General features: G+C 49.8%; 2 protein-coding genes across 2 annotated transcripts; one reads left to right on the forward strand and one right to left on the reverse strand.

Annotated features, from left to right (window-relative positions):
- The first annotated feature begins 3 nt into the window (after positions 1-3).
- On the forward strand, positions 4-6,474 carry Psmc5 (proteasome 26S subunit, ATPase 5). The gene is made up of 12 exons (XM_036195622.1): positions 4-86; positions 681-752; positions 4,026-4,095; positions 4,395-4,492; positions 4,641-4,697; positions 4,786-5,016; positions 5,255-5,381; positions 5,471-5,661; positions 5,763-5,861; positions 5,942-6,052; positions 6,148-6,234; positions 6,360-6,474. The coding sequence occupies exons 1-12, from the start codon at positions 33-35 to the stop codon at positions 6,411-6,413; spliced, it is 1,251 nt and encodes a 416-aa protein (XP_036051515.1). The 5' UTR covers positions 4-32; the 3' UTR covers positions 6,414-6,474.
- A 37-nt stretch (positions 6,475-6,511) lies between these two features.
- Smarcd2 (SWI/SNF related, matrix associated, actin dependent regulator of chromatin, subfamily d, member 2) lies at positions 6,512-16,627 on the reverse strand. Its single transcript, XM_036195620.1, has 13 exons — positions 16,116-16,627; positions 11,361-11,545; positions 11,164-11,206; positions 10,905-11,027; positions 9,815-9,970; positions 9,274-9,369; positions 9,046-9,147; positions 8,579-8,740; positions 8,321-8,418; positions 8,035-8,170; positions 7,759-7,881; positions 7,550-7,651; positions 6,512-7,478 (listed from the first exon to the last, which is right to left on the reverse strand). Exons 1-13 carry the CDS (start codon positions 16,329-16,331, stop codon positions 7,425-7,427), a joined length of 1,596 nt encoding a protein of 531 aa, XP_036051513.1. The 5' UTR covers positions 16,332-16,627; the 3' UTR covers positions 6,512-7,424.
- Positions 16,628-23,419: the final 6,792 nt, after the last annotated feature.

The raw sequence follows: 23,419 nt of genomic DNA on the forward strand, positions 1-23,419 counted from the left end.
CGCCTCCGCGCCTGCGCGGTAGGGTGATTTGGATGCCGGCGGTCCCTGCCGAAAGAGGGAAGATGGCGCTTGATGGGCCAGAGCAGGTAAGGCTGCGGCGGTGGCGGCACGGCAGCCACCCCAGCTGAGCGCGGAGTGCGTCTACTCTGTAGTGAGGAGTGGCCGAGAGCAAGGGGGTCGAGTGGATCAGGAGTGGGTGGACCACGTCAGACTGGACCCTGCCTGGGACTGGATCTGCTGTGTCAGCGCCGCCGGGTTGAGCAGGACAGGGGTGGGTAGAAACGGAATGAGGAGCTAGGCAAGCAGGAATGGCCTGGGGCCGGACCTGGACTCCGGCCCTCCGTTTTGGCTTTGTCTGGAGTAGTTAGTTACACCTTGTGTTTGTGTAGCTCTTGCCACAGAGCCAAGCGCTCCGTGGATATATGACCCCTTGAGCCTCCTCAAAGTCTTCGGAGGCAGGTGGTCATTGCATCCTTTTAGTGGATTCAAAAGGAAGGGTTAGAACCAAGAACTAAGCCTCCGAAGTTCGAACACACAGACCTCACCCATCGAGATCTGAGGAAAAAGGAATGAGATTTTTCTGGCCTTGTTTCTTAAGCTGTATGGTGAAGTGCCCTGGAAATGGTATAGCTTAATCCCAGTGGTTTAGGCCCTTGTGTAACAATTACACTTGTCTTCAGATGGAACTGGAAGAGGGGAAGGCAGGCAGTGGACTCCGCCAGTATTATCTGTCCAAGATTGAAGAACTCCAGGTGAGTACAGACACCAGAGGGAGCTAGACGAAGATGGGAAGTGATGGATGAAGAGTTCCTCAAGTCCTTATTCCACTGGGAGTGCAGTGAAAAGTTTTTTATTTGTTTATTGTGTGTATGCATGCCTGTGTAAGTTTATGTGCACCGTATGTGTGCAGTGCCTGTGGAGGCCAGAAGAGGGCAATGGATCCCCTGGAACTGGAGTTACAGGTGGTTATGATCTACCATGGATGCTGAGAACTAAACCCAGGCCCTCTGCAAAAGCAGTAAGCCCACTAAACTGCTGAGCAATCTCTTCAGCCCCTTCTGTGTAGTTAAGAATTAACAAGCAGTGTAAAGTATATTAATATTTTACTGCCTTTAACGCTTGTCTCTTTGATTTAGTATTTAGTATTTGAGTAGCATTTAGTTAGGGTTGGCTTGTTTGCTTGCTTGCTTTTTAAGTTTTTCATTTTATGTGTATGGATGTTTTGCCTGCATCTATGTCTATGTGCCACACATATGCCTGGTGCCTGTGGAAGCCAGAAAAGCGTGTAGGATCCCCTGGAACTGGAGTTACAGAAGGTTGTAAGCTGACATGTGGGTGCTGGGGATGAAAGCCAGGTTCTATGGAAGAGCAGCCAGTACTTTCAACAACTGAACCACCTCTCTAGTCCCAAAAGTCACATTTTAATTTGGAAAAAAAAAGAGATACCACTGAATGGGGTGTGGTAGGCATACCAGTATGCTGATACTCAGGAGGCTGAGGCAGGAGTAATATTTTGAGTTTGAAATTAGCCTGGATTACATAAAACCCTATCTGGAAAACAAAACCACTTGTAAAAGGTACGGTTAGCCAAAGGTGTAAGTGGGAAGGAGAATGGGTTTGGAAAGCCACAGAGAAAATTTCTGAACCCCGGCTGCATTTACAGCTATTCTGTTTGGTCTACCTTTCCGTTTTTAGACAGTGTCTCACTGTGTACTCCCAGCTGACCCAGAACTCCCTATGCAGATAAAGCTGGACTCAAACACAAGAATTCTGCCTCTGCCTCCCAGGTGCTGGGATTAAAGACAAGAGCCACCACACCCAGCTTGGTTTACTATTTTTAATGCTTCGGTATATGATGTCATCACTCTCAGGTCTGAAATAAAGCAGGACAATGGATGCTGTTGCCTGTGTGCAGTTTAAAGACAGGGTTTTGTTTTTCTTTTCTTTTCTTTTCTTTTCTTTTCTTTTGGGTTCTGCGAGGGTTTCTCTGTGTAGCCCTGGCTGTCCTGGAACTCGCTCTGTAAACCAGGCTGGCTTCAAACTCAGAGATCTGTCTGCCTGTGCCTCCCATGTACTGGGATTAAAGGCGTGCACCACCAAGGTGTGGTGTGCACCTTTTTTACTCAACTTTTCTAATTTTAGTTTTTGAAATTCTAATTACAGCACATACACACACACACACACACACACACACACACACACACACTTCCTTCCAATCCCTCCTGTACACCAGCTGTCCTTGTTTTCTCTCAAATTCATGGCCTCTTTTTGTTACATACATGCATATAAAAATAATATATATGTATGTGTGTATGTATACATGTATACACACACACATACATATGTACATATTCCCAAATACATAAATACAACCTGTTCAGTCCATATACTGTTACCTGTATGTATATAGCCACTTGGTATGAAATGACCAATTTGGGGAGGGGGCTCTACCTTTGGGAAGATTATTTCCCTTCCTCTCAACATTCCTCACTTACCCATAGTTCTTTGTCTAAGGATGAGGCCCCATGGATGAGCTTCCCCCTTTCCATGTTAGTGTGTCCATTGTTCCGGACTTGTTTAGGTAGCTATGTTGATGAGACTTCATGAATGTAGCCTCTTTGGCATTTCTAGGAGACACAATCTGACAACAAACTTTTTGTTCCTCTGGCTTTTAGAATCATTTGCCCCCTTCTTCCAAAATGATCCCCGGGCCTTAGTTGTAGGAGCTGTGTTCAGATGTATCAGCTGGGACCAGGCAACACCCAGTCTCTTGTTCTCTACATTTTGATCAGTTGTGGTTTTCTGTAATTGCCTCCATTTGTTGCCAAGAAAAGTTTCTTTGATAAGGGGTAAGAACTACGTTTATCTGTAGGTATAAAATAATCGAATGTAGTTAGGGGTTAGTTACGTCCTCCCTTGGAAGCTTGCATGGTTCCTTTCGGTCAGATCCAACTCACATGCTCTGGGTCTTGTGGTTGAAGTGCGATAGGAACTTAACTTTCCACCTCTGGGGGTGGCAACCAATGACAACAGCAGTCACCATAATGTTTTGAGAGTCTCTAGATGACCCTGACCAACAACTCAAAAGGTAGATTACTCATACCTGGTGGGTTCTGTGTTCTTTGTTTGTTTGTTTGTCATTGATTGGTGTGAGGGTGTCAGATCCCTGGGAACTGGAGTTACAGACAGTTGTGAACTGCCATGTGGGTGCTGGGAATTGAACCCAGGTCCTCTGGAAGAGCAGCCAGTGCTCTTGACCAGTGAGCCATCTCTTCAGCCCCCTGGTGGGGTTTTTATTAACTAGTCTATGGCCCTTGAGTGGAGCATTGTCAACCCAGGTGGGAAGATTCCACTTAAACTCGATGTGTATTGGTATACACAGACTTGTATCTATTATGTATTATTTTATGTACATAATGATTCCTTACTGACTTACTCAGACATCCTGTTATTTTACCTTCCTCCCTCCCTATATTTACTTTCTTCCCTTTCCAATTAAGGCTCCCCCTTTCCCATTGCTTCCTTCACATCATTTATATCCCTCTCTGTTATAGACACACACACACACACACACACACACACACACACACACACACATACACACACACCATGGTCCCATTTTACTTTCCTGGCTTCTGCAGTCACCCCAGGTTGTATACACATATCTGAAGACTTGGGACTTGAAGTTAGGAACTAACTAACTTGTAACTGACAGCCGTTGAGCTCAGGCTTCCTGCCTCTTTCCACCATACCATGTCCCCTCTCCAGGAGTCACTCCATGAGAAGCTATAATTTTTCACCATTAGATCCTGTTATTCCAGGACAGGTAGTGGACTAGAAGCCTTCTGTGATGGCTGCCTGGGGCTCCTTAGGAAATCTTAGCAGACAGGACAGGATCTTCAGACCCTGCTGGAGTGAGTTCAGAAGCAGCAGCTCAAACCTGCCTACAAGCGTCTCAGCCAAGATCCAGTTTCCTAACAGGCTGTTGCTTCTGAGTAATAGGATTTGTCTGTTGTCCCCCACAGCTGATTGTAAATGATAAGAGCCAGAATCTCCGGAGACTGCAGGCCCAGAGGAATGAGCTAAATGCAAAAGGTGAGAGGGGGAAGATGGAAGGCTTAATGTGTTGGTTGAGGCAAAGTCTGGGTGTTCCCACCTTCCATCTTCTGCAGTGCTCACTGTCTCCTTAGCCTAAAGTGATGCCTTCCACTGTTCAGTGTACTTGTTTCCCATTTACCTCTTCAGAGATCCACTGTAAACCCTTTTCAAGACAGAAGGTTTTTGCTTTAGTTTATGCATATTGAATTGAGTACCAGGGAAATGCCAAATAAGAGGCTGGGTGGCTGGTAGTTCTTTAGGATTGTTTTGTGTTCAGTTTGACTTTTTCTGTTCAGTTCGCCTGTTGCGGGAGGAGCTGCAGCTGCTGCAGGAACAGGGCTCCTATGTTGGAGAAGTAGTTCGGGCCATGGATAAGAAAAAAGTGTTGGTCAAGGTAAAAGCAGCATGACCCCAAGGACCAGCTCACTGCATTCCCACCCCTTGTATGCAGCCTTGCTGTGTTCTAGAACTTCCCTGGGTTATTCCTGGTTAGGGGTGATGTAGTGACCCTTGAGGAAAATCATGAGCCCATATTTCTTCAGGTCCATCCTGAGGGCAAATTCGTCGTTGATGTGGACAAGAACATTGACATTAATGATGTAAGTGTAGCTGGTGATGTTGTGGGTTGAGGAGCAGCACCACCACACTGCATCCTGAGACTTGCTCCTGCCCTTCACCTTCGTCCAGGTGACACCCAATTGCCGGGTAGCTCTAAGGAATGACAGCTACACTCTGCATAAGATCCTACCTAATAAGGTGGACCCTCTGGTGTCCCTCATGATGGTGGAAAAGGTGCCGGACTCAACTTATGAGATGATTGGTGGTCTGGACAAGCAGATCAAAGAGATCAAAGAAGTGATCGAGCTGCCCGTGAAGCACCCTGAGCTCTTTGAAGCACTGGGAATCGCACAACCAAAGGTAAACATCCACTTTCCTGGGAGGCAGCTGGGCTTGGTCTGCTCAGACTAGATCCAGTGCTGGGGTTGCCAGAGCACCAAGCTAGTTTGAATACAGTGCAGAAAGGACTTCGGTCTCCATTTCTTATATCCCTCCCCTTAAGTGAGGGGTCCAGCACAGAGCCCTCACTTGTTAGTGTATGTTCAGTAAATGAAAGGGGTTGGCTTTTTCCCCTGAGTGTGATGTATTCCCCTTCCAGGGAGTGCTCCTGTATGGACCCCCAGGCACTGGGAAGACACTGTTGGCCCGCGCTGTGGCTCATCATACGGACTGTACCTTTATTCGTGTGTCTGGCTCTGAACTGGTACAGAAATTTATCGGGGAAGGTAAGTATGGCCAAGACTGTGAATGCTGAGTAGAAGGGGAGAGGGTGGGATGCACATCAGCTCCTAACGCCAGGTTGGCCTTTGCACAGGGGCAAGGATGGTGAGGGAGCTGTTTGTCATGGCACGAGAGCATGCTCCATCCATCATCTTCATGGACGAGATTGACTCTATCGGCTCCTCCCGGCTGGAGGGGGGCTCCGGGGGGGACAGCGAAGTGCAGCGCACAATGCTGGAACTGCTCAACCAGCTCGATGGCTTCGAGGCCACTAAGAACATCAAGGTGAGGTGGCAGAGGCTCTCCCACATGCCAGATAGTGTGGGGTAGCACGGGTGGCACAGGCCTAAAGGTTTTGGGGCTGATTCCTCCCTTTCCTTTCCCAGGTTATCATGGCTACAAATAGGATTGACATCCTGGATTCCGCCCTGCTTCGTCCCGGGAGGATCGACAGAAAAATTGAATTCCCACCTCCCAATGAGGAGGTCTGTGGTGGTGGTGCCTGTTGGGGCTCCAGCTGTGGAGACAGGGTGCAGCACTCAGGGTTTTCTTCTTTTATCCCCAGGCCCGCCTGGACATTTTGAAAATCCACTCTCGCAAAATGAACTTGACCAGGGGCATCAACCTGAGAAAAATTGCTGAATTGATGCCAGGAGCTTCAGGGGCTGAAGTGAAGGTAACTGGAGGCTTGAGGGAAACAGGATACCTTAAGAACCAACCCAATGCTAAGGGGGTCCAGCAGCAGAGACTCAACTTCTCTTCCCTGCTTAGGGTGTGTGCACAGAAGCTGGCATGTATGCTCTGCGGGAACGGCGTGTCCATGTCACTCAGGAGGACTTCGAGATGGCAGTAGCTAAGGTATGTGTCTCTACCCTTCTGCCTTTGCTGCGGTGGCTCTGGACCATGGGCTAAGCTTGTGTTTGCACAGTTCATAAATTCCCGCTCACACATGTATATTCACTCTCTTCTACCTCCCTCTCCAGGTCATGCAAAAGGACAGCGAGAAAAATATGTCCATCAAGAAGCTATGGAAATGAGGGTGTGTCCTTTGTGTGGATCCCTCCAATAAAGGTCTGTGCGGTAAACTCTCAAACTCCAGTCTGTTAATAAGTGACTGCACTGTTCAATGACAAGATCTGGGCACCACAAGTAAACAAAAGGATTTATTTGCAATTTTCCAAGTTCGCCAGAAGTGGCATTAGCCAAGCCTTAGGCCCACCCTCTTTAGACCAACTGCAAAGGGCAACAGTGATCCTCCCAGCTTCCGCCTTTCTCCTTCCTCTCCAGCACGCACCCCTACGTTAGCTGGATTAGAGAACTGGCCCATTCCCTCCCTCTGGGAGACTCCACCTCCCCCTGCCCACGCAGCTGGGGGTGGGCAGCCCCAGACATCCCAGGAGATGATGGCGGCTGCAGCCGCTTGCATAGATCAAGAAAAGAAAATAAGGAAGGAGGCACCTAGTAGGGCTCCCTGAAAACCCCAGTTACCTCTGTACAAAAAAAAAAAAGTGGCTCCCACATAGAAAAACCTGCTCCCCAAATAGTGCAAATACCCCATGAAAAGGATAAACCAGCAGCAAGGCTGGGCTTGTAGGAATGGCAAAGAACTTTGGTTGAGAAAGGCCAGGAAGAGTCTGGGCTATGCCTCCTCTTCCTTGCCCAGCTCCCCAAAGCCAGCTGACACTGGCCCAAGGGTGGAGCCTGTAAACATGCAAACCCAGCAGCCTTTGGTTCAGAAACGTCTGTTACAAAGTTAAAGCAAAATTTCCAGCAGTCCATGGGCCTGCCTGCAGGGGGCTGAGGCGGCATCTTAGGGACCCAATTAAAGCCAATGCTAAAAGGTAAGTAATAAGGCTTTGGGGACCAAGCAATGAGGGATGCTAACACTACATTTATGAAACTCTAGCTGGGGAGTAAAGGGTGACAGGAGACACACCTCACTCCACCCTACATGTCTGCAGCCCAGCCCAAACCAAGAGGACAGTCTCCTGCAGGTTCCAGGCTGGGAAGGCAGGAAGGAAGAAAGGAAGGAAGCAATCCCTGAGCAGTTAGGTCAGGCGAATTCCCAGCACCTGTTCCAGTTCCTGCCTTCGCTGCTGCACCTGGAGAAGAGAAAGCATGGCTCAGGCTTCAGCTTCTCAAGAAAAGGAGGCTAAAAATGGCAGAGCCTCACCTTGGCAAAGATGTGCCTCCCAACTGCTTCCTGAGCCCAGGGCTGGTGGTAGAAAGCAGCTCGTCTCTCCTCCTCGGGATTTCCAATCACATCCGTGATGATCTATAGAGTAAGGTATGGCATAATTCCCACCCCTGAGCCAGTCTGCTTGGGGTAAATGTCACCCAGTGTGTTAGGTGGGACCACCTCCCAAAAAAAGAAGACTATACCTTGAGGTCTCGGCGCTGGGAACGGAGCCATTCCTGAATGAAGTCCTGGGGGTCAGTGCTAAAGCTGAGCATGAAATCCCTCTGGGTCTTCAGCTGGTTGATGGACTCAATAGTCTCATGGATCTGCAGAAGGGGTGCAAGTATCAAATGTACTCCAGCCCCGGAGTCTGTTCTCAGATCTAGGTCCAGAGGTCCTAGCCTCAGTGTGCTGTGTGGAAATGACAGATCAGCTCACCTTCACTCTGGCCTCAGTGGCTGTGGAGACAAAGGACTTACCTTGACATCAAGAGAGGCAATCTCCTGCTGGTTGGTGGTAGAGGCCAGAAAGTTGCTCATCTGGGCCTTGAGTGGGTCATCCACCTCCACATCAATGTCATAGCAGGCTGTCTTCTTCTGGTCGTTGGGATCCACACTGCAGGCAGCACAGGGACAGAGACATGGTCCCCACAGCAGTAGAGATATGGCTGTGTACATCCCAACCACACCAAGCCGCCTCTGTGAGCAGAGTTCAGGGTAAAGTCTGTTTCGAAAGAGCCACCCCATTTCCCTTCCTTCCGTTTACCTAATGACATGATTGATAACAATGGGGTCTGGATGCTGCAACAATCCAGCCAGCTTCATGGGAATCTCAGAGAAACGGAGTCGGCCACAGCTGAAGATCTGGAAAGAGCATCAAAGGCCTGGTGATGTGTGAGGGCTCAGGGGAGTAGACTCCCCCAGGGCCAGTAGACAGCAGTCCAAAGCCTGGCTAAGCACTTGCCCACAGGGTTCCAAAGCAGATGCAGGGACTGAAGAGAAGAGGACGGGAGGAGCAGCTGACCTGGCGGAAGTAACGATTGCAGTTGATGTACTCCCGCTCATGCCCATCCTGCAGCTGGTTGTGTTTGATGTAAAGCCACAGTGCCTGCATGATGGCAGCCCTCGTCTGTGTGTGCACTCCCAGCAGCCTCGCCAGTCGGGGGTCCAGTTTGTACTGAGGAGGCTGGGAATGGACAGAGGATTAAAGAAAGGCTCTTGTGCAGAGACAGAAGGGGAAGGAGGCAGAGCAGTGGCTCTCAACCTTCCTAATGCTGCGGCCCTTTAACACAGCTCCTCACCATAAAATTATTGTTGTTGCTATGTCATACTGAAATTTTGCTACTTTTATGAAGTCTAATGTAAATATCTGTGTTTTCTGATGGTCTTAGGCAACCCCTGTGAAAAGATCATTCGACACCCCAAGTTGAGAACCTCTGAGTTAGAGGAACCTGCCCCCCTTCCCCGCATGAATCCCTGGGCATCTGTCACCTGATGATCCAGCATAAGCAGGAGGGTGCACTTGACATTGAGATCTCCTGGTCGTTTCACCTGAAAGCCATCTGTTTCTTGGGTGGTGGGCATCCGATGCCACTGTCCGAGAAGAGGGGAGCAGAGTTTACCACTAACAGAAGGGTGCAGCACTCAAGCAGCACACTGAGTTTATGCTCTGTATCCCTTCGCAGCTTGTCCTTCCCAGGCTTTATCCAGCATCCTCACCTCCACCAGATGGTTGTCAGGCCCATACAGTTCCTTGTCCAGCTCAATGACAAGGCTCTTAAAGAAAGATGAAAACTTCCTCTTCTGTTTGCTAGGCTGGGAATGGAAAGAGCTGTAAGATGGGTGTGCTGCTGAATTCATTAATCAAAAGAGAAGAAACAACTCAATCCTGGAGCTCAAGGTACAGTCTTGGGCCCTGAAGGAGCATTCAAAGTTTTGGCAAACTGGCAGGCAAAGGGCTCCCCATTAACCCCACTGCCAACCAGTGACCGAGTAAATCCAAGACACTCGACTGCCACCTAGAGGAAAAGTATAATAACTGCAGATGTTCATCCTCAAGCTGTGCTGGAGCACTTGCCTACTAGCATGTGTAAGGTCCAGGGTCTGACCCCCAGCATAGAAACAACCCCCGCCCAACTCTAACCTCTAACTGGATAAAGATGTGCCCTTTCCCTGTTCTAGGACTTCTGAAAGAGTACTCATGTCTGTCCAGTCTACATTCATGCCTTCTCCCCTCCAACACCTCCTGCCCCCAACTCACGTCATCTAGAAGTTTTCCCTCCACTCGAAGTTCCCAGGAAGCCACCTTGTCTGCCGCTGGGGTTCCCCCGGGGGTCCCTGCAGTTCCTGCGTTATCACCATCTGTCTTGCTGGGGCTGAATGTATTGGAAATATAGATCCGAAGTTTGCGCTTTTGCTGAAGAAGAAGAAGAATAAGCTAGAGGTGGAGAGATGTGCTGGCAGCCCCAGCTACTTCTTAGAAGTCACAGCCCTGGAGTTAGGAGTGGTGCTAGCCTTCAAGAAACTCAACGGGCGGTGCCAACAGCACAGCTGCACACACACAGCAGATACCAGGCAGCTCAAGCCTTTGGAGCCAAGGGCAAGGCTTAATACAGCAGTATATGAGGTCAGCATGTGAGGCTGTAGGTTCTAAACCCCCACCCACCCTCATTTAAACACCCACTACAGTCCTTCAATACCTTGGTCTCCTAGAAAGCCTCTACATTCAGGGGACTGCTCTAGATAATTAAAGAACAAAGAAGGAAAGAGAAGAAAGCTTCTTTAGGGCTGGGATGTTAAAAGGTAACTACTCTGTCATCTCTCTGCTACCTCTCAAATGTCTGACCATGAGCTGTGAGACTGACATTCTGAATCCTCAGAAGCCACATACATGCACGCATACACACACACATATGTGCATGCATGCACATGCATACACCGCACGTGCACACACATACATACACACACGCATATGTGCGCGCACCCACTCTCACACACACGCATAGTTGAAACAGAATGTTCATGCAGTGCTTTTGCTTCTACAGTAAGTACTTCACTACTGAGAATTACTTTTCTATTTGCTAGTATTCTCTCTTTAAAACACAGTAAACTGGGCACGCACAATGATAAATGCTTGTGATCTCAGAGCAATCAGAAGTCAAAGGCAGGAGGACTGAGTTAGTGGCCACACATAGCAAGATACCCTTTCAAAGTATGCTAAACTGAGTTGTGCTCTGAGTGGACTGCTCCCTGCTGTGACAAGTACTGCCTAAGCAGAGGAGCCCTGCTTATCCCTGGAAGACAGTGCCAGGGAAGAAAAACCATTTGGGAAGACTCAGGGTAGCATATACCGTCAGAGGCTTTTTGATAGCCTCTTGGATCTCCATCCGCTTGCGAGCGATGGTCTGGTCCAGCTTCCTCTCAAAAGCTAAGAGATCCATGTATGCCTGAGACTCTGGGACAAGCTCCCGGATCTGCAGATTGAGAAATCAGATGGCTCGCTTCACCAGCTCTAATTCTACCATCCTCCCTCCCTTCCCGTTCCAGGACCTGGGAAGATGGCCTCCAATCCTGGCTAGCCAGAACTGGGCCAGGCCTCCTAGCACTCACTCTCTGAGGTAGAACCTTATCTGCCATCTTCCTCCTCTTTAACCTAGTAGGAAAACAGAAACCCATCTAAGAGGTTAACAGTCCAAATTCCCCATCTCCAAAACCCTCTCCCAAATCGCCAAGAGTCTCCTTGGGGTCAAGGTAGAGGGAAATTGTTAACACCAAAGATGAGCTAGGCAGGTATGAAAAAGTCTTACCCTCGGCGCTGGGCAGGCATGGGGGGCTGGGCCTGAGGCACAAGCAGGCGTTTTCGGAATGGATCCATCATAGTAGGTGGCATGCCAGGTCGAAGCGGAGCAGCTGTGCCAAATGGGGAGCCAGCTGGAGGTCCCACCTGCAAGCCAGCCATGGGCATCCTGCTTCCTGGTGACATGCCAGGTCGCTGGGTAAAGTGGAATAATGGAGGCGCACAGGTCAGTGGCAGAGCCCTACGAGGTCCATAGCCCATACCCTCCATCTCTTGCGCACATGGGGAGACCTGCTGGAGACCAGGAACAAAGGGGAACAGGCGCCTGAGCCCAGCGTGTAAACCACACCTGCCCCGCCCCTGCAACCGCCCTGGCAGCCGTGCCAACAAATGAGGCAGCCAGAGTCCATGGGTGGGAGGGGAGCACCATTTGCAGAAAGAAGGGCCTGGGGAATGTTTTAGGACTTATCATCACCTTTCCAGCTTCACTAAGCTATGTCCTGCACCCTGGGATGAGCCCTCTTTGAGTTATTTATAGAGTTTAGAAGCCCCACTATATACTCCCCATCCTTAAGGAAAAACATTGCTTGGGTGATCAGGGACAAGGCATAGCCACCCAGGGGAGTATAGGGGGATGTCAACAGTCTGATAGGGCATGCCCAGTGGCATGCCCAGGAGAAAGGCAGTCGGTGTGATGGCAAGCCATTAGGCAGCAGCACCCCAGGTGAGCAAGTACAATAGGATGCCTTGGCCATGTCACAACTTGTGGAAATGGCCTCAGGAGAGTACAGACACCATCTGGTCACCATATGGCCCCTACCACAACCCGGACCTGCCCCCCTCCTCCACGCCTGCCTGCCTGCCCTCCTCTCTCACACATTTCCCTACGCCATGCCCTACCTCTATGTCAAAAGACCCCCGAAAAGGGAGTTCTGGTTCTTGGGTGGCCTGTGGGAACGAGAGCAGCAGACATCTGGACCATGGTGCCCGTGGTCTAGGCACCACCTGGCAACCATGCTGCTGGTTCAGCTTAACCCTAGCCATCCCAAGCTGCAGAATAAGACTGTCCTGGGATGCAAGGAGTAGAATAAAGGTCAACAGCAACAATCTGGGTGACAGAAGAAGTCGCTTCTTGGTTTCTCATCCAAGACCCAGTCCTCCAACATTTCTGGGAGCCCTCCGCCTCCCAGCTCCATTCCCATGGCTGCTGCCTGAAAGGCCTGTTTGGCAGCTCTGCCTTGCACACACTGTCCCTGGCAGCTTCACAGGGCTGGCCCCAGGGCCCAGGTTATGCAATCAATCAGTACAACCAGACAACCAGGCCAGCCTGGGTGGAGATTCACACCAAGTTAAAGGACCCCCGCCCCCAGTGCGCGCACCCAAGCATCCTGGAGACGAGTCTCTGCAATTTCTTTTATCCAGCACCAAACCCATGTTCCCAACAACAGGTCAGATTCGTGACCAGTAGTAGAGAGGCAGGGAAAGAAACATGACCCAGAGACAAGGGGAAAGCACAGGAGCAGGGTGACAGAGAAGCATGTGGCAATTGAGGAGTTAAAAGTTGGAGATCCTGGGACCTCGGGAGTCTGCCACAAGTCTCTCCTCATCAGGAAGAAATTCATCAAAGCTGTTGAAAGGCAAAAAAGCAGCCTGTTTCTCTGTCCTAATATGCCAGAGCCAGAAATTAATGAGGGGGGGAGCACGGGGGTGGGAGGGAGGAGGGGAAGAAGGGGAGGGGGGAAGACTCAGGGTGGCCACAACTGTAAGACCCCCACCATCATCCAAGACTTGAGGTTCTTAGGGTAATTGCAGCTATAAGCTGGGGTACTCCAGTCCCCCAAGGAGCCCTCCACTGAAGTTCACAAAGCCTATAGTACTGGGGAGTCCTCCGGGAAGCCCCAGGATGAGGCAGCCCAGGCAGGCCTGGAGTAGGCTCCACCCAGACATCTGCTCCAGACTTCTGGGGCTCAGGCTCCAGGAGCCCAGCTTACCCAGGGCCTCAGGGGAAGGCTGCTCACAATTCAAGTCCTAGTTCTCCCTTGCCAAGCTCCACACCTGGGCTTTGAAGAGCCAGTAACTCCTCCTACTTAAGAACTAAGGGTTAGAAGACAAAGTCACAGCCACAGATTCTCAGCCTCTCCGCCTGTCTCCCCACCACAGGGGTAGGCGTGCCTGGTTCAGCCCCTTGAACCCCAGAATACAGTAACTTCTACTTGGCCCAACACCCCACATTCTAGGCTTGATTCTATAACAACCAAGGAGACAATGGCAAAGGCTAGACCTCATTCTGCCATTTCTGGGTTAGGGTTCAAGTAAGTGTGCTCTGCTCTGACCCAATGCCTGCAGCCCTGATCCTCCTGGTGGCTGCCTGGGCCTAAGAGCTTCATTTGGAGAACTTATCCTGACCCTAACAGAAAGTACTTTAAACTCTGAGCTGAGTGAACCCAGCAATAATGCACAGTAGGTGTTTTGTTTTGTTCTTGACTGTGGTGTGTTAAGCTCTTCAGCTGACTGTGCTCCAAAACTAGAATAACCCTCTAGAGGTAGGTGGGCCATTACTTTTATTTCAACAAGCTACCTAATATGCCCAGCTTGAGCATACAAATCCTTGCTCTTCCTGCTCACTCCCAAGAGCTCTAACCAGGAGGAATCCCTTTGTCCTCAGACCCCAAGCCCTTTTGGAAGTTGGACACCTGGACATGAAAAGAAGCAGGATCTCCTTCAAACTCACCCAGTGTTAACTGGGTTCTCCCCCCACCCTTCTTCCCTGAGAGAACAGAGGAGGAAGAAGAAATGGAGAAAAAGAAAATGGTCATGTCAACCTGGTTGCTATGAGATGCCCAAACTCAGGGCCATCTTCTTTCTCACACCTGGTAGCCACAGCTATTCAGCTGGCCAGCTTGGCCTCAGTATAGGCCCAAGGCCTCTGTATAAAATATGGAGGAATCCACCTTCCCATCCTCACAGGGGCTTTCCCAAGGGCACATTTTCTAACAGACTCATGCCAAAGAAACTGGTATACATAGTGAGTCGGGACAGCCAGGACTACATAGAGAGAAGAAAAAAAAAAGGCAGACAGATCTCCCCCGTGCCTATAGGAAGCTTCCAGATCAATCCTAAGCAAGCAGGGCCAAGGGCTAGAATAACTGATGTAGGGACTCATCAGTGATACACTGGGCCCATGGATCTCCAAAGAAAGCAACATGAGAAAGATCAACTCCAGCTAGTATCCTTGGGACCAAGTCTTTCTCTGTTCATACCCAAACTCTTCATTTTCTTTTGAGACAAGAGAAATGAAGAGTTGGGAGCAGGTGGGTGCAGTGGAGAATCACTATCCCCACCCCCAGTTAGATATCTCCTTAGAAATTTGATTCCTGGTAGAATATGCACACTCCATGAGGACCTATTCCTGAGGCCTCTACCTAAAGACACCAGCAGAGGACAGAGTAAGCTACAGTGCACACCTTCAGACGTTAGTAATAAGCCACAGCCTTAGGTTGAGATACATATGGCCTTGTCAAGAACCTGGAGAATAAGTAAAAGTAAAGAGAGATTGGGTGTGGTAGTGCATGGTTGTAATCCCAGCACTTGAAAGGCAAAGAGTTCAAGGCCAGCCTTTTGGCTGCACAGCCAGCCAGGGCTACATGAGACCCTGTATCAAAAGAAACAAGTAACAAAAGTGACAAGGATGGGGTAAAAGGATGGCCACAATCCCCAGGCACTCTGGGACCGGAGGTGTAGCTCACTGATCCAGCCATGTGCAAAGCCCTGCCTGGATTCCATGCTCAGCACCAAAATGCAAAAGCAAAACATAAAATGTACAAACATTCTGGAGCAATTTGCACCAGAGCACTGGGGAAGGAGCCCCACATGCAGGGTCAAGCTGAATTCCCAATGCGCTGACCACACAATCTGTCCCCCACTCCTCAATGGCCTTTCAAGTTGCAACCTGAGACTGCTCCTCTTCCAAGCTAGAAGGGTCAGGGCAGTACCCTCTGAAGCAGCCGCTGCCGCTGCAGCAGCCCCGGACTAGCAGGACTCCACAAAGCCTCTCTGCTCCTCCACACTTAACCACTCGTCACTGACAAGAAGAAAGCCCAGGACAGAGCGTATCTAGAACAGTCTGTTACTGGGACTGGGCCTTCTTCAGACGCGGCCGCCGCTGTCTCTAATCTAACCTGCAGTCATCTGGGCCCCTCTCCTTAGTCCCCCATGTCGTAGGAAGCCAGGCTTCCTTCCTCTTCAACTAGCAGCTGGGAGCCATCTCAGACACACTAACGCTCTGCCAGTTCCCAACTAGGAAAAAAAAAAAAAGCCAAGGCAGAGAGTTGCAGTGGGACCGGGGCCAATGATAGGATAACCCTGTTTTCTCAGTAACGACCCTCTTCCAAAATTTTCTCACCACATCTCGGGTCACTCCCTGACCCCGACTCCGGGACCTGCCTTAAGACTTTTCAACCGGGTGGCACACAATTCTCTAGGTCCCAGGAAGCCTACATCTCTCAGTTAGTTACTCAAGCCGTGTGCCAAGAAGCCCCGGGACTCTTCTAACTGCTCAAGCCTCCCTCACCCTTTCCCCGACACCGCCCCCAACTCCTAGCCCCTAACCGAGGGACCCTGGCCTGACCCGCCACCAGCCTCCGACTGTCCCTCCTGCAGTGGCCCCCGGGCCGCCTGTTCAGGGACTCCGCCTGCCCTCACCTGAGGCCCGGGGGAGACCGACCAGGCGCCCTCGCGGCGGCGCCCGCCTGCCTGCCTTCCTTACCTGGTACTGCGCCGCGGGGCCCGCGGGGCCCATGGGGCGGAAGGCGGCGGCCCCCGGGACCCCCATGCCTGCAGAAGGCCCCGGCCCTCTGAGCGCCGGGTTGGGCAGCATTCCGGGACCCGCGGGCGGAGGCGGCGCACCAAGGGCCGCGGCAACGGCGCCGCCGCCGGGGCTCAGCGGGGGCAACGGGAACCCGCCCGCGCCACGGCCCGACATCGCTCTGTCCCGTCCCGCGGTGCAGCGATCCGGCCTCCCGGCTCTGTGTTGAGTCCGCTCCGCGAGCTACGTTCCGCGATCCGGGACTTCCCGATTTTATTGCCGGGTTCCGGGATTTTCTCGTCCAAGTTCGCAAGTTCTTCCCAGACCGGCTTTAGGACCCGCTGCCCCTCTGACTCCGCTCCTGTCGAGGAGATTCCAGATCCAGGATGCGCTGCAAGCCCGCCGGCCTCTCCCGGCCTCCGGAGGTTTGACCGCCGGAGTCCAGTTACCCAGAGGCGGTTACGAACTCCCAGCCCCGCCCAACCCAGGCTGCTACAGGCCCCGCCCCCCCCGCAGCCCAATCGAGAATACCTCTTCAAATCCCGCCCCTCGCGAGACCCGCCTCAAACAGGCACCGCCCATAACTGACGGCCTCAGAGCCCCGCCCTTTAGGACCGCCTTTTCCCGGAGTCGGGGGAGCGGAAGCGGCACGCGGAAGCGCAGAGAAAGGCGAGGGGTCAGAGTTCAAAGGTCATGATCGTAGCTCCACTACGATTAGGTGTTTGCTCCGTAGTGCGGCTGCCTCCGCGAGATACCCGGTCTACCCCTCCGAAACAGTTCTGTCCAGTCTGCGGCAGAATAGTGGCCATCAACTTTGTAAGAGCGCCCGAGGATGTAAACCAGTGGTACTGGGCGTTTACCTTCACCAGCACCCCACACCCACCCTCCCCTACCCCAAGAAACCTATATTGGTTGCTCAGCGCTGCCAGGGACATGGGGGGCCCTAGACGTAACCCAGCTGGGTGAAAGCCTGACTTGGCCCAGTGCAGAGTTCTTTTTTGTCCTGGAACTCACTTTGTAGACCAGGCTGGCCTAAAACTCACAGAAATCTGCCTACCAAGTGCTGGGATTAAAGGTGCGGTGCCACCACTGCCAACTCACAGAAAATTATTTTAGGTGAAGGAATTTTGCATACTGAGAGAACTCCAGGTAGCGAAATAAGTTTTCTCTCGTTAGTATAGGACTTCGTTTTGAAATGTGTAGGACGTTTTTAGAAACCACTGGCTTCGGCTATGCTATGGACCTACCCTCTGTTAATGTGGGATCTCCTAACAGTACAGAATCAGGGCTGCTTAACTTTAGTGAGCACTAAAAAAACCTCAGGTTTGGGTTGGGGAATGTAGCTCAGGTTGTAGAGTGTTTGCCTAGCATGCACAAAGCCCTGGGATTGAACCCCAGGCTCATAAACCCATAAATTGTGCACGGTGGTGCATGCCAGTAATCCCAGCACACATGAAGTAGAGGCAGGAGGGCCTGGAGTTCAGGGTCATTCTCAACTACATCACCAGTTGGGACTAGGGTTAAAGAAACTATATCAACAGAAAAGTCGAAATCTGAACTTCTTTGTTAAAATGTTTATGATTCAATGAAGTGGGGGCAGGGCCCAAGATTCTCTTTCTAGCAAGGTCCTTTTGTTTGTTTTGTTTTTGGAGACAGGGTTTCTCTATGTAGCTTTGCGCCTTTCCTGGCACTCACTCTAGCCCAGGCCTCGAACTTTCAGAGATCCACCTGCCTCTGCCTCCCGAGTGCTAGGATTACAGGTGAGTGCCACCACCGCCCAGCAAGCAAGATCCTTTTTAAAGAATTATTGTATGTGTCAGAGTGTTTGCAGGGTTTATGTGTACCATGTGCTAGCCTGGCGCCTGGAGCAAGTGTCAGAGCGCCTGAAACTGGAGTTACAGATGGTTATGAGCCACCTTGTGGATGCTAGGAACCCAACCCCAAACTCTGATGAAGCAGCAAGTACTCTTATGGCAGAGCTCTCTCCCCAGTCCCTCTAGCAAGATCTTAAAGGGTGCTATCAGTAGACCACACTAGCAGTAAGCTGAAGAGAGAGAGACTTTTCATAATAAAAAATCCTCCGCTCTATGTTTTTGTTCCCAACCAAATGATTGTTTCCTTTTTTGTACCAGCAGCTCCTGTTCACGCCACTCTTCTGTCATTTTTCAGAAGTTAGTTTTACTCTGTACCTCTTTATACCTTTTTTTTTTTGTTATTTTGAGATAGAGTATCACTGTATAGCCTTGGCTGGCCCAGGACTCCCTATGTAGACCAGGCTGGATTTTTGACAAGCAAAGATCCCCCTTCCAAGTGCTGGGATTAAAGGCCCAGATTCCAGCACACCTATCTCTCTTCCTATTTTTTCCTCTAGTGCTAAACTATGCTGTAGCTCCTGCCTCTTGGCCATCTGAGACACTCTCTCCTTTCTCCCCAAAATCTGTCAGTCTTGGAACAGGCCACTAAAATCATTAGTCATTGAATTATGGTCCCTCCCATGCCTACAAGCTAATGTCCATTTCAGCCTTTTGTAACTGCACTAACTCTCCAAGAACTGGGGTGGTGGAGAAGCAGGCTGCTCTGGGAAGTTATTCCAAAGGACCCCTGCCAGCTTGCCCTTCATCCCAGAACTGTATTTAAAATGTAAACCACCAGGAGTACTGATACAGTGCCCTCATTAGAAAACTACTGCTGGCCGGGCAGTGGTGGCGCACGCCTTTAATCCCAGCACTCGGGAGGCAGAGGCAGGCGGATCTCTGAGAGTTCGAGGCCAGCCTGGACTACAGAGCGAGTTCCAGGAAAGGCACAAAGCTACATAGAGAAACCCTGTCTCAAAAAACAAAAAAAGAAAAAAAAAGAAAAAAGAAAAGAAAAATACTTCTGTAGTTCTGTAGGCAAGAGGCAGGTGAGGGTCCCAGGCCAGCCTGAGCTATACAGCAAGACATTACTTAAGAAATTAAAGAAATGCCAGGCAGTGCTGGTGCATGCCCTTAATCTCAGCCCTCGGTAGGCAGAGACTGGTGGCTCTGAGTTCAAGGCCAGCCTGGTCTACATAGCCAGATCCAAGCCAGCTAGGGCTACATAGAGAGACCCTGTCTTAAAAAAAAAAAAAAAAAAAAAATGATTCATCACAGATTTGTATTTTAGATGAGAATCGTAAGGGTTTGGTGTGGTGGTGGTGGTTATTTTGGGGGTGTTCCACAAATACTTATGACTAAATATAAACAGTGACATCAGGCAATCTTTACTTCAGTGCTGCAAGGCACTTACTGATATTATCTTCATTTCCCAGATGTTGTTTGAGGATTCATCCTTTTAAACACTCAAAGACAGGCATGGTAGCACACCTTTAAATCCAAGGCAGGCAGAAGCAGGGGATCCCTGACTTAGAAGCCAGCCTGGTCTACAGAGCAAGTTCCAGGACTACACAGAGAAACCCTGTCTTGAAAATAAATAAATAAATAATAAAATAAATCCAAAGGGACAAGTTCCAGCTTGGGTCCCTGGGGGTCCTTGCTTAGCTGTTTGGTGGGCCTAATGGTACCCCTCTTGGAGTCCACAAAAGAAAACAAGATACCTTGGTGCTCCCGTAGAGCAGACCAGCAAGGATCATTCCTCAGTATAGAGGACCTTTAGGAGGTCAGAATTTCAGAAAAAGCAGTGTGGACAGTCAGGTTATGGTGGAAAATACTGAGATGGTGGCGCAGCTGGATCCATGCTAACCTGTTTCAGCTGGAGCACCCAGGCAGCTGCAGTTTGCATCTCCCACATGGATACAACGGTAGAGGCAGGCCCAGGGCACTGGTATGCAGAAAAATAGAAAGACTAGCTTGCACCACATCAGGTACCTCAGAACTAACTGCCTGTAACTCTGGTTCCAAGGGAATCTGACACTCTCTTCTGGCCTTGTCAGGCACTGCATTTATGTGCAGAAACATGTATACAGAATTTGAAAATTTTTTTAAATGTAAAAGTAGCTGGGAAGTGGTGGTGCACTCCTTTAATCCCAGCACTCAGGAAGCAGAGGTAGGAGTTCAAGGCCAACTTGGTCTTAGATAGCCAGAGATAGCCAGGATAGCCAGAGATAGAAACCCTGTCTGGAAACACCACACTACCTACCTACCTACCTGCATACATACATATGTAAATGTAAGAAAACAAGACACAACACAGAGAAACAGAAACCTTTAATGGATGAAAGGGATTAATAAAGACTTCCGGGTGGAGGGTAGGAGGCAGTACAGGATGAGATCAGCGTCCCTTCAGGCAGTGATCACAGTCTTAACAGGCAAACGAACTATCCAAAGTGTAGAGATTGCCCTTGGAGAGAGCAGACGCTGGTGTAAAGACGCCGATTTCAGTCCTAGGAGTTCAGCCTCCTAGCCTGGAATACCACAAGAAATGTCAATGATTTCATTTGCTTCTGGAGCTGCAGTGACAAAGAGTTGGCAAAGAGAAGCTTACGGAGCTTAGAAAGGCTCTTTTGGGAGGAAAAAATGACTTGTAGTGTTTACAGCTTTGCTTTGGTTCTTCCATCAGAGTGACTGCCAGATGTTTTCTTCTGGTTTCTAAGCTACCCTCTTATTTCTGAAAGGCTTCTTTGCTCTGGGCTGGAGAGGTAACTCAGCTGGCAGAGTGCTTGCCTAGCGTGCATGAAGCCCTGGGTTCCAGCCCCAGCACCACATTAAAATGGATAAGACAGTGCATGCCTGTAATCTCAGCATTTGAGAGGTGAAGGCAGGAGTGGAAGTTGGATTTCATTGTCGGCTACAGAGTATACATAAGATCCTGCCTCAAAAGAGGGCGGGGATTTGGTATGCTCAGAAAGCATGAAAGCTAAGCATGAGCGCATGGGCAAGTGAATCTCCTGCCGGGTCAGCTAAGGTTGACTTTCTATCATGTGGCGCCGAGGCTTGCTGTTACCATCCTAGTATTTCCTTTATGTCATGTGACAGCATCAGTGTTTGGCAATAGAGGATCAGATAATACAAATGAAACAGTGTTATTTAACCATTCAAAAGGATGCTGTAGGTCTAGAGAAATAGCTCAGAAGTTAGGGCTGTTTTCTCTTTGTGTTGGTTACTTTTCTATTGACAAAATGTGATGACCAAGGCGATGGAGAAAGCATTTAATTTGCCTTATGGTTTCAGAGGGTCAGAGTCCATGATGGGGTGGGAGGGCATGGTGGCAGGAACAGCTTAGCACTCACGTCTGATCCAGAAGTAAGAGGTAGAGAGACACACTAGGAATGGCTGGGTCCTTTTAACCCCCAGCCCATCGAGTGTCATACCTCCTAATTCTTCCCAAACAGTTATTTCAGTTGAGAACCAAGGATTCAAACATTTAAAAAAAAAAAAAAAAAAATCGTGGCTGGAGAGATGGCTCAGTGGCTAAAAGCACTGGCTGCTCTTCTAGAGGACCCAGATTAGATTCCCAGCACCCACATGGTAGCTCACAATCATCTATAACTCCACTCCCAAAAGCTCTGACACACATACGTGGTATACTTATATACATGCAGGTGAAACATTTATACACATAAGACAGATATAAATTTAAAATCCACAGAACTATACACTGCACAGAACTTCACTGTAAAGTATATGCCCTAACAATAATGCATGAATACTGCTTCATTAATTGTAACATCTAGATAACACTAATGAAAGATGTTATTAATTGGGAAACTGGAAGGGATAGGGAACTCTCTGCTCTTTATTTCTGTACATATAAAGCTGTTAAAAAAAAATAAAGTCGGGGTTGGGGATTTAACTCAGTGGTAGAGCGCTTGCCTAGCAAGCGCAAGGCCCTGGGTTCGGTCCTCAGCTCTGATAAATAATAAATAAATAAATAATAAAGTCTAAAAGCAGAGGGAAAAGGCAGTGATGAGCTTCGTGGCTACAGCCAGTTCACAGCCCTCTTACAATCTCTGACATCAGAGTCTAGGGCACGAGTCTACATCTGTGCTCCCATACAAGGTAGAAACTGGGCATAATGTGGTCCATCCCTGGTCACTTCTCAGATCCTCCAAAGGTGGGGAATCTGTACCCAGAGCTACTGGGGTAATTAACAGACAGACTGTTGCTACAGGGGACAACAGAGGAGGGGCCTCTACAGACAAGGCTGACTTCCTCTTGATCCATTCTAGTCCTAAATGTCCTTGCTCTCTGGGTTTCTAGGGTTAGTCCTCCTTTTTGTACTTCATCTAGACACGTTCATCATCCATCCCTTCCATGACCCTAAGTCTCTACCTCCAACCCCCAGAGCTTCAGATCCATATCTCCAGCTCCCAAAAGATGTTCAAAAAGTCACTTCATCCACCTGCTCAAGATCAGTGTTTCACTGTCACCAGATTTGGCCACTTTTCAACCATGTCTGTCTTGGTGAAGAGTGCAAGGACATGGCGAGAGGCCGGGCGTGTCTTGCTGAGACCTTCAACCCGATTCTGCAGGCTAGAGATGGCTACGGGGCACCTCCACTCCCTTGCCGCCTGCAATCATCCTCCACTCCTCTCTCCCCGCCCCTCACTCTGAGTTACTGAGTTCCGAGTTTCACCAAATCTTCCTTGGATGCTCCGCATGTCTTCCTTCCCATCCCTGCATTGGCCGTCCTCCCCAGTCCTCCCTGGCATTCCTCCCCCAGGACATCTAAGCAGAGTACTTCCTTCCACTAACCCAAGTGCCTTCAGCAGGGAACTTCAAAATGGGTTCCTCTGGGTTTCTCAGAAATGTCTCAGGAACTCTGGGCTGAATTTGAGATAACAGAACGAGGTGCTTCCCACTCCCTTCCATCCCCACTTTGTAAGCAGCTCTGCTCTGCTGTGTACCTTGAGAGACTGCAGGGCTTCCAAGAAAGTGCCCCAGAGCTCTAAACTGTCTAAAAGCCACCACCTGATGGAAGAGCCTGTCTAAATGGCTTGGTGTGGCATGGGTGACGGTACTATGTGTCCCCACGTAGCTAGCTTTGCTTTCTACCAACAGCCCAAGTATTCTCCCATCACGCCACACTCAACTCACCTTCCCTGAACACACCCACCTCCTGCCTTCACAGCTGTGTTTTCCTTTGTCTACAACTCAGTAGAAACTGTAGCTCCTCAAAGACCGGAGCGTTGTGCCTGGTCGGTCCCCCTAAACCACACGTGGTACAAAACTAAGTGCCCAATTCATAGTCATTAAATAAATTCTTGCTCTTCTCCAGTTCTCTGCCGTGCGAGCATCTGTTTATCTCTCAGGGCTAGCTCTGGAATCCCGTGACTTCTTATCCCCAGC

Source organism: Onychomys torridus, chromosome 8, assembly GCF_903995425.1.
Source record: "Onychomys torridus chromosome 8, mOncTor1.1, whole genome shotgun sequence".
Lineage (NCBI taxonomy): Eukaryota > Metazoa > Chordata > Mammalia > Rodentia > Cricetidae > Onychomys > Onychomys torridus.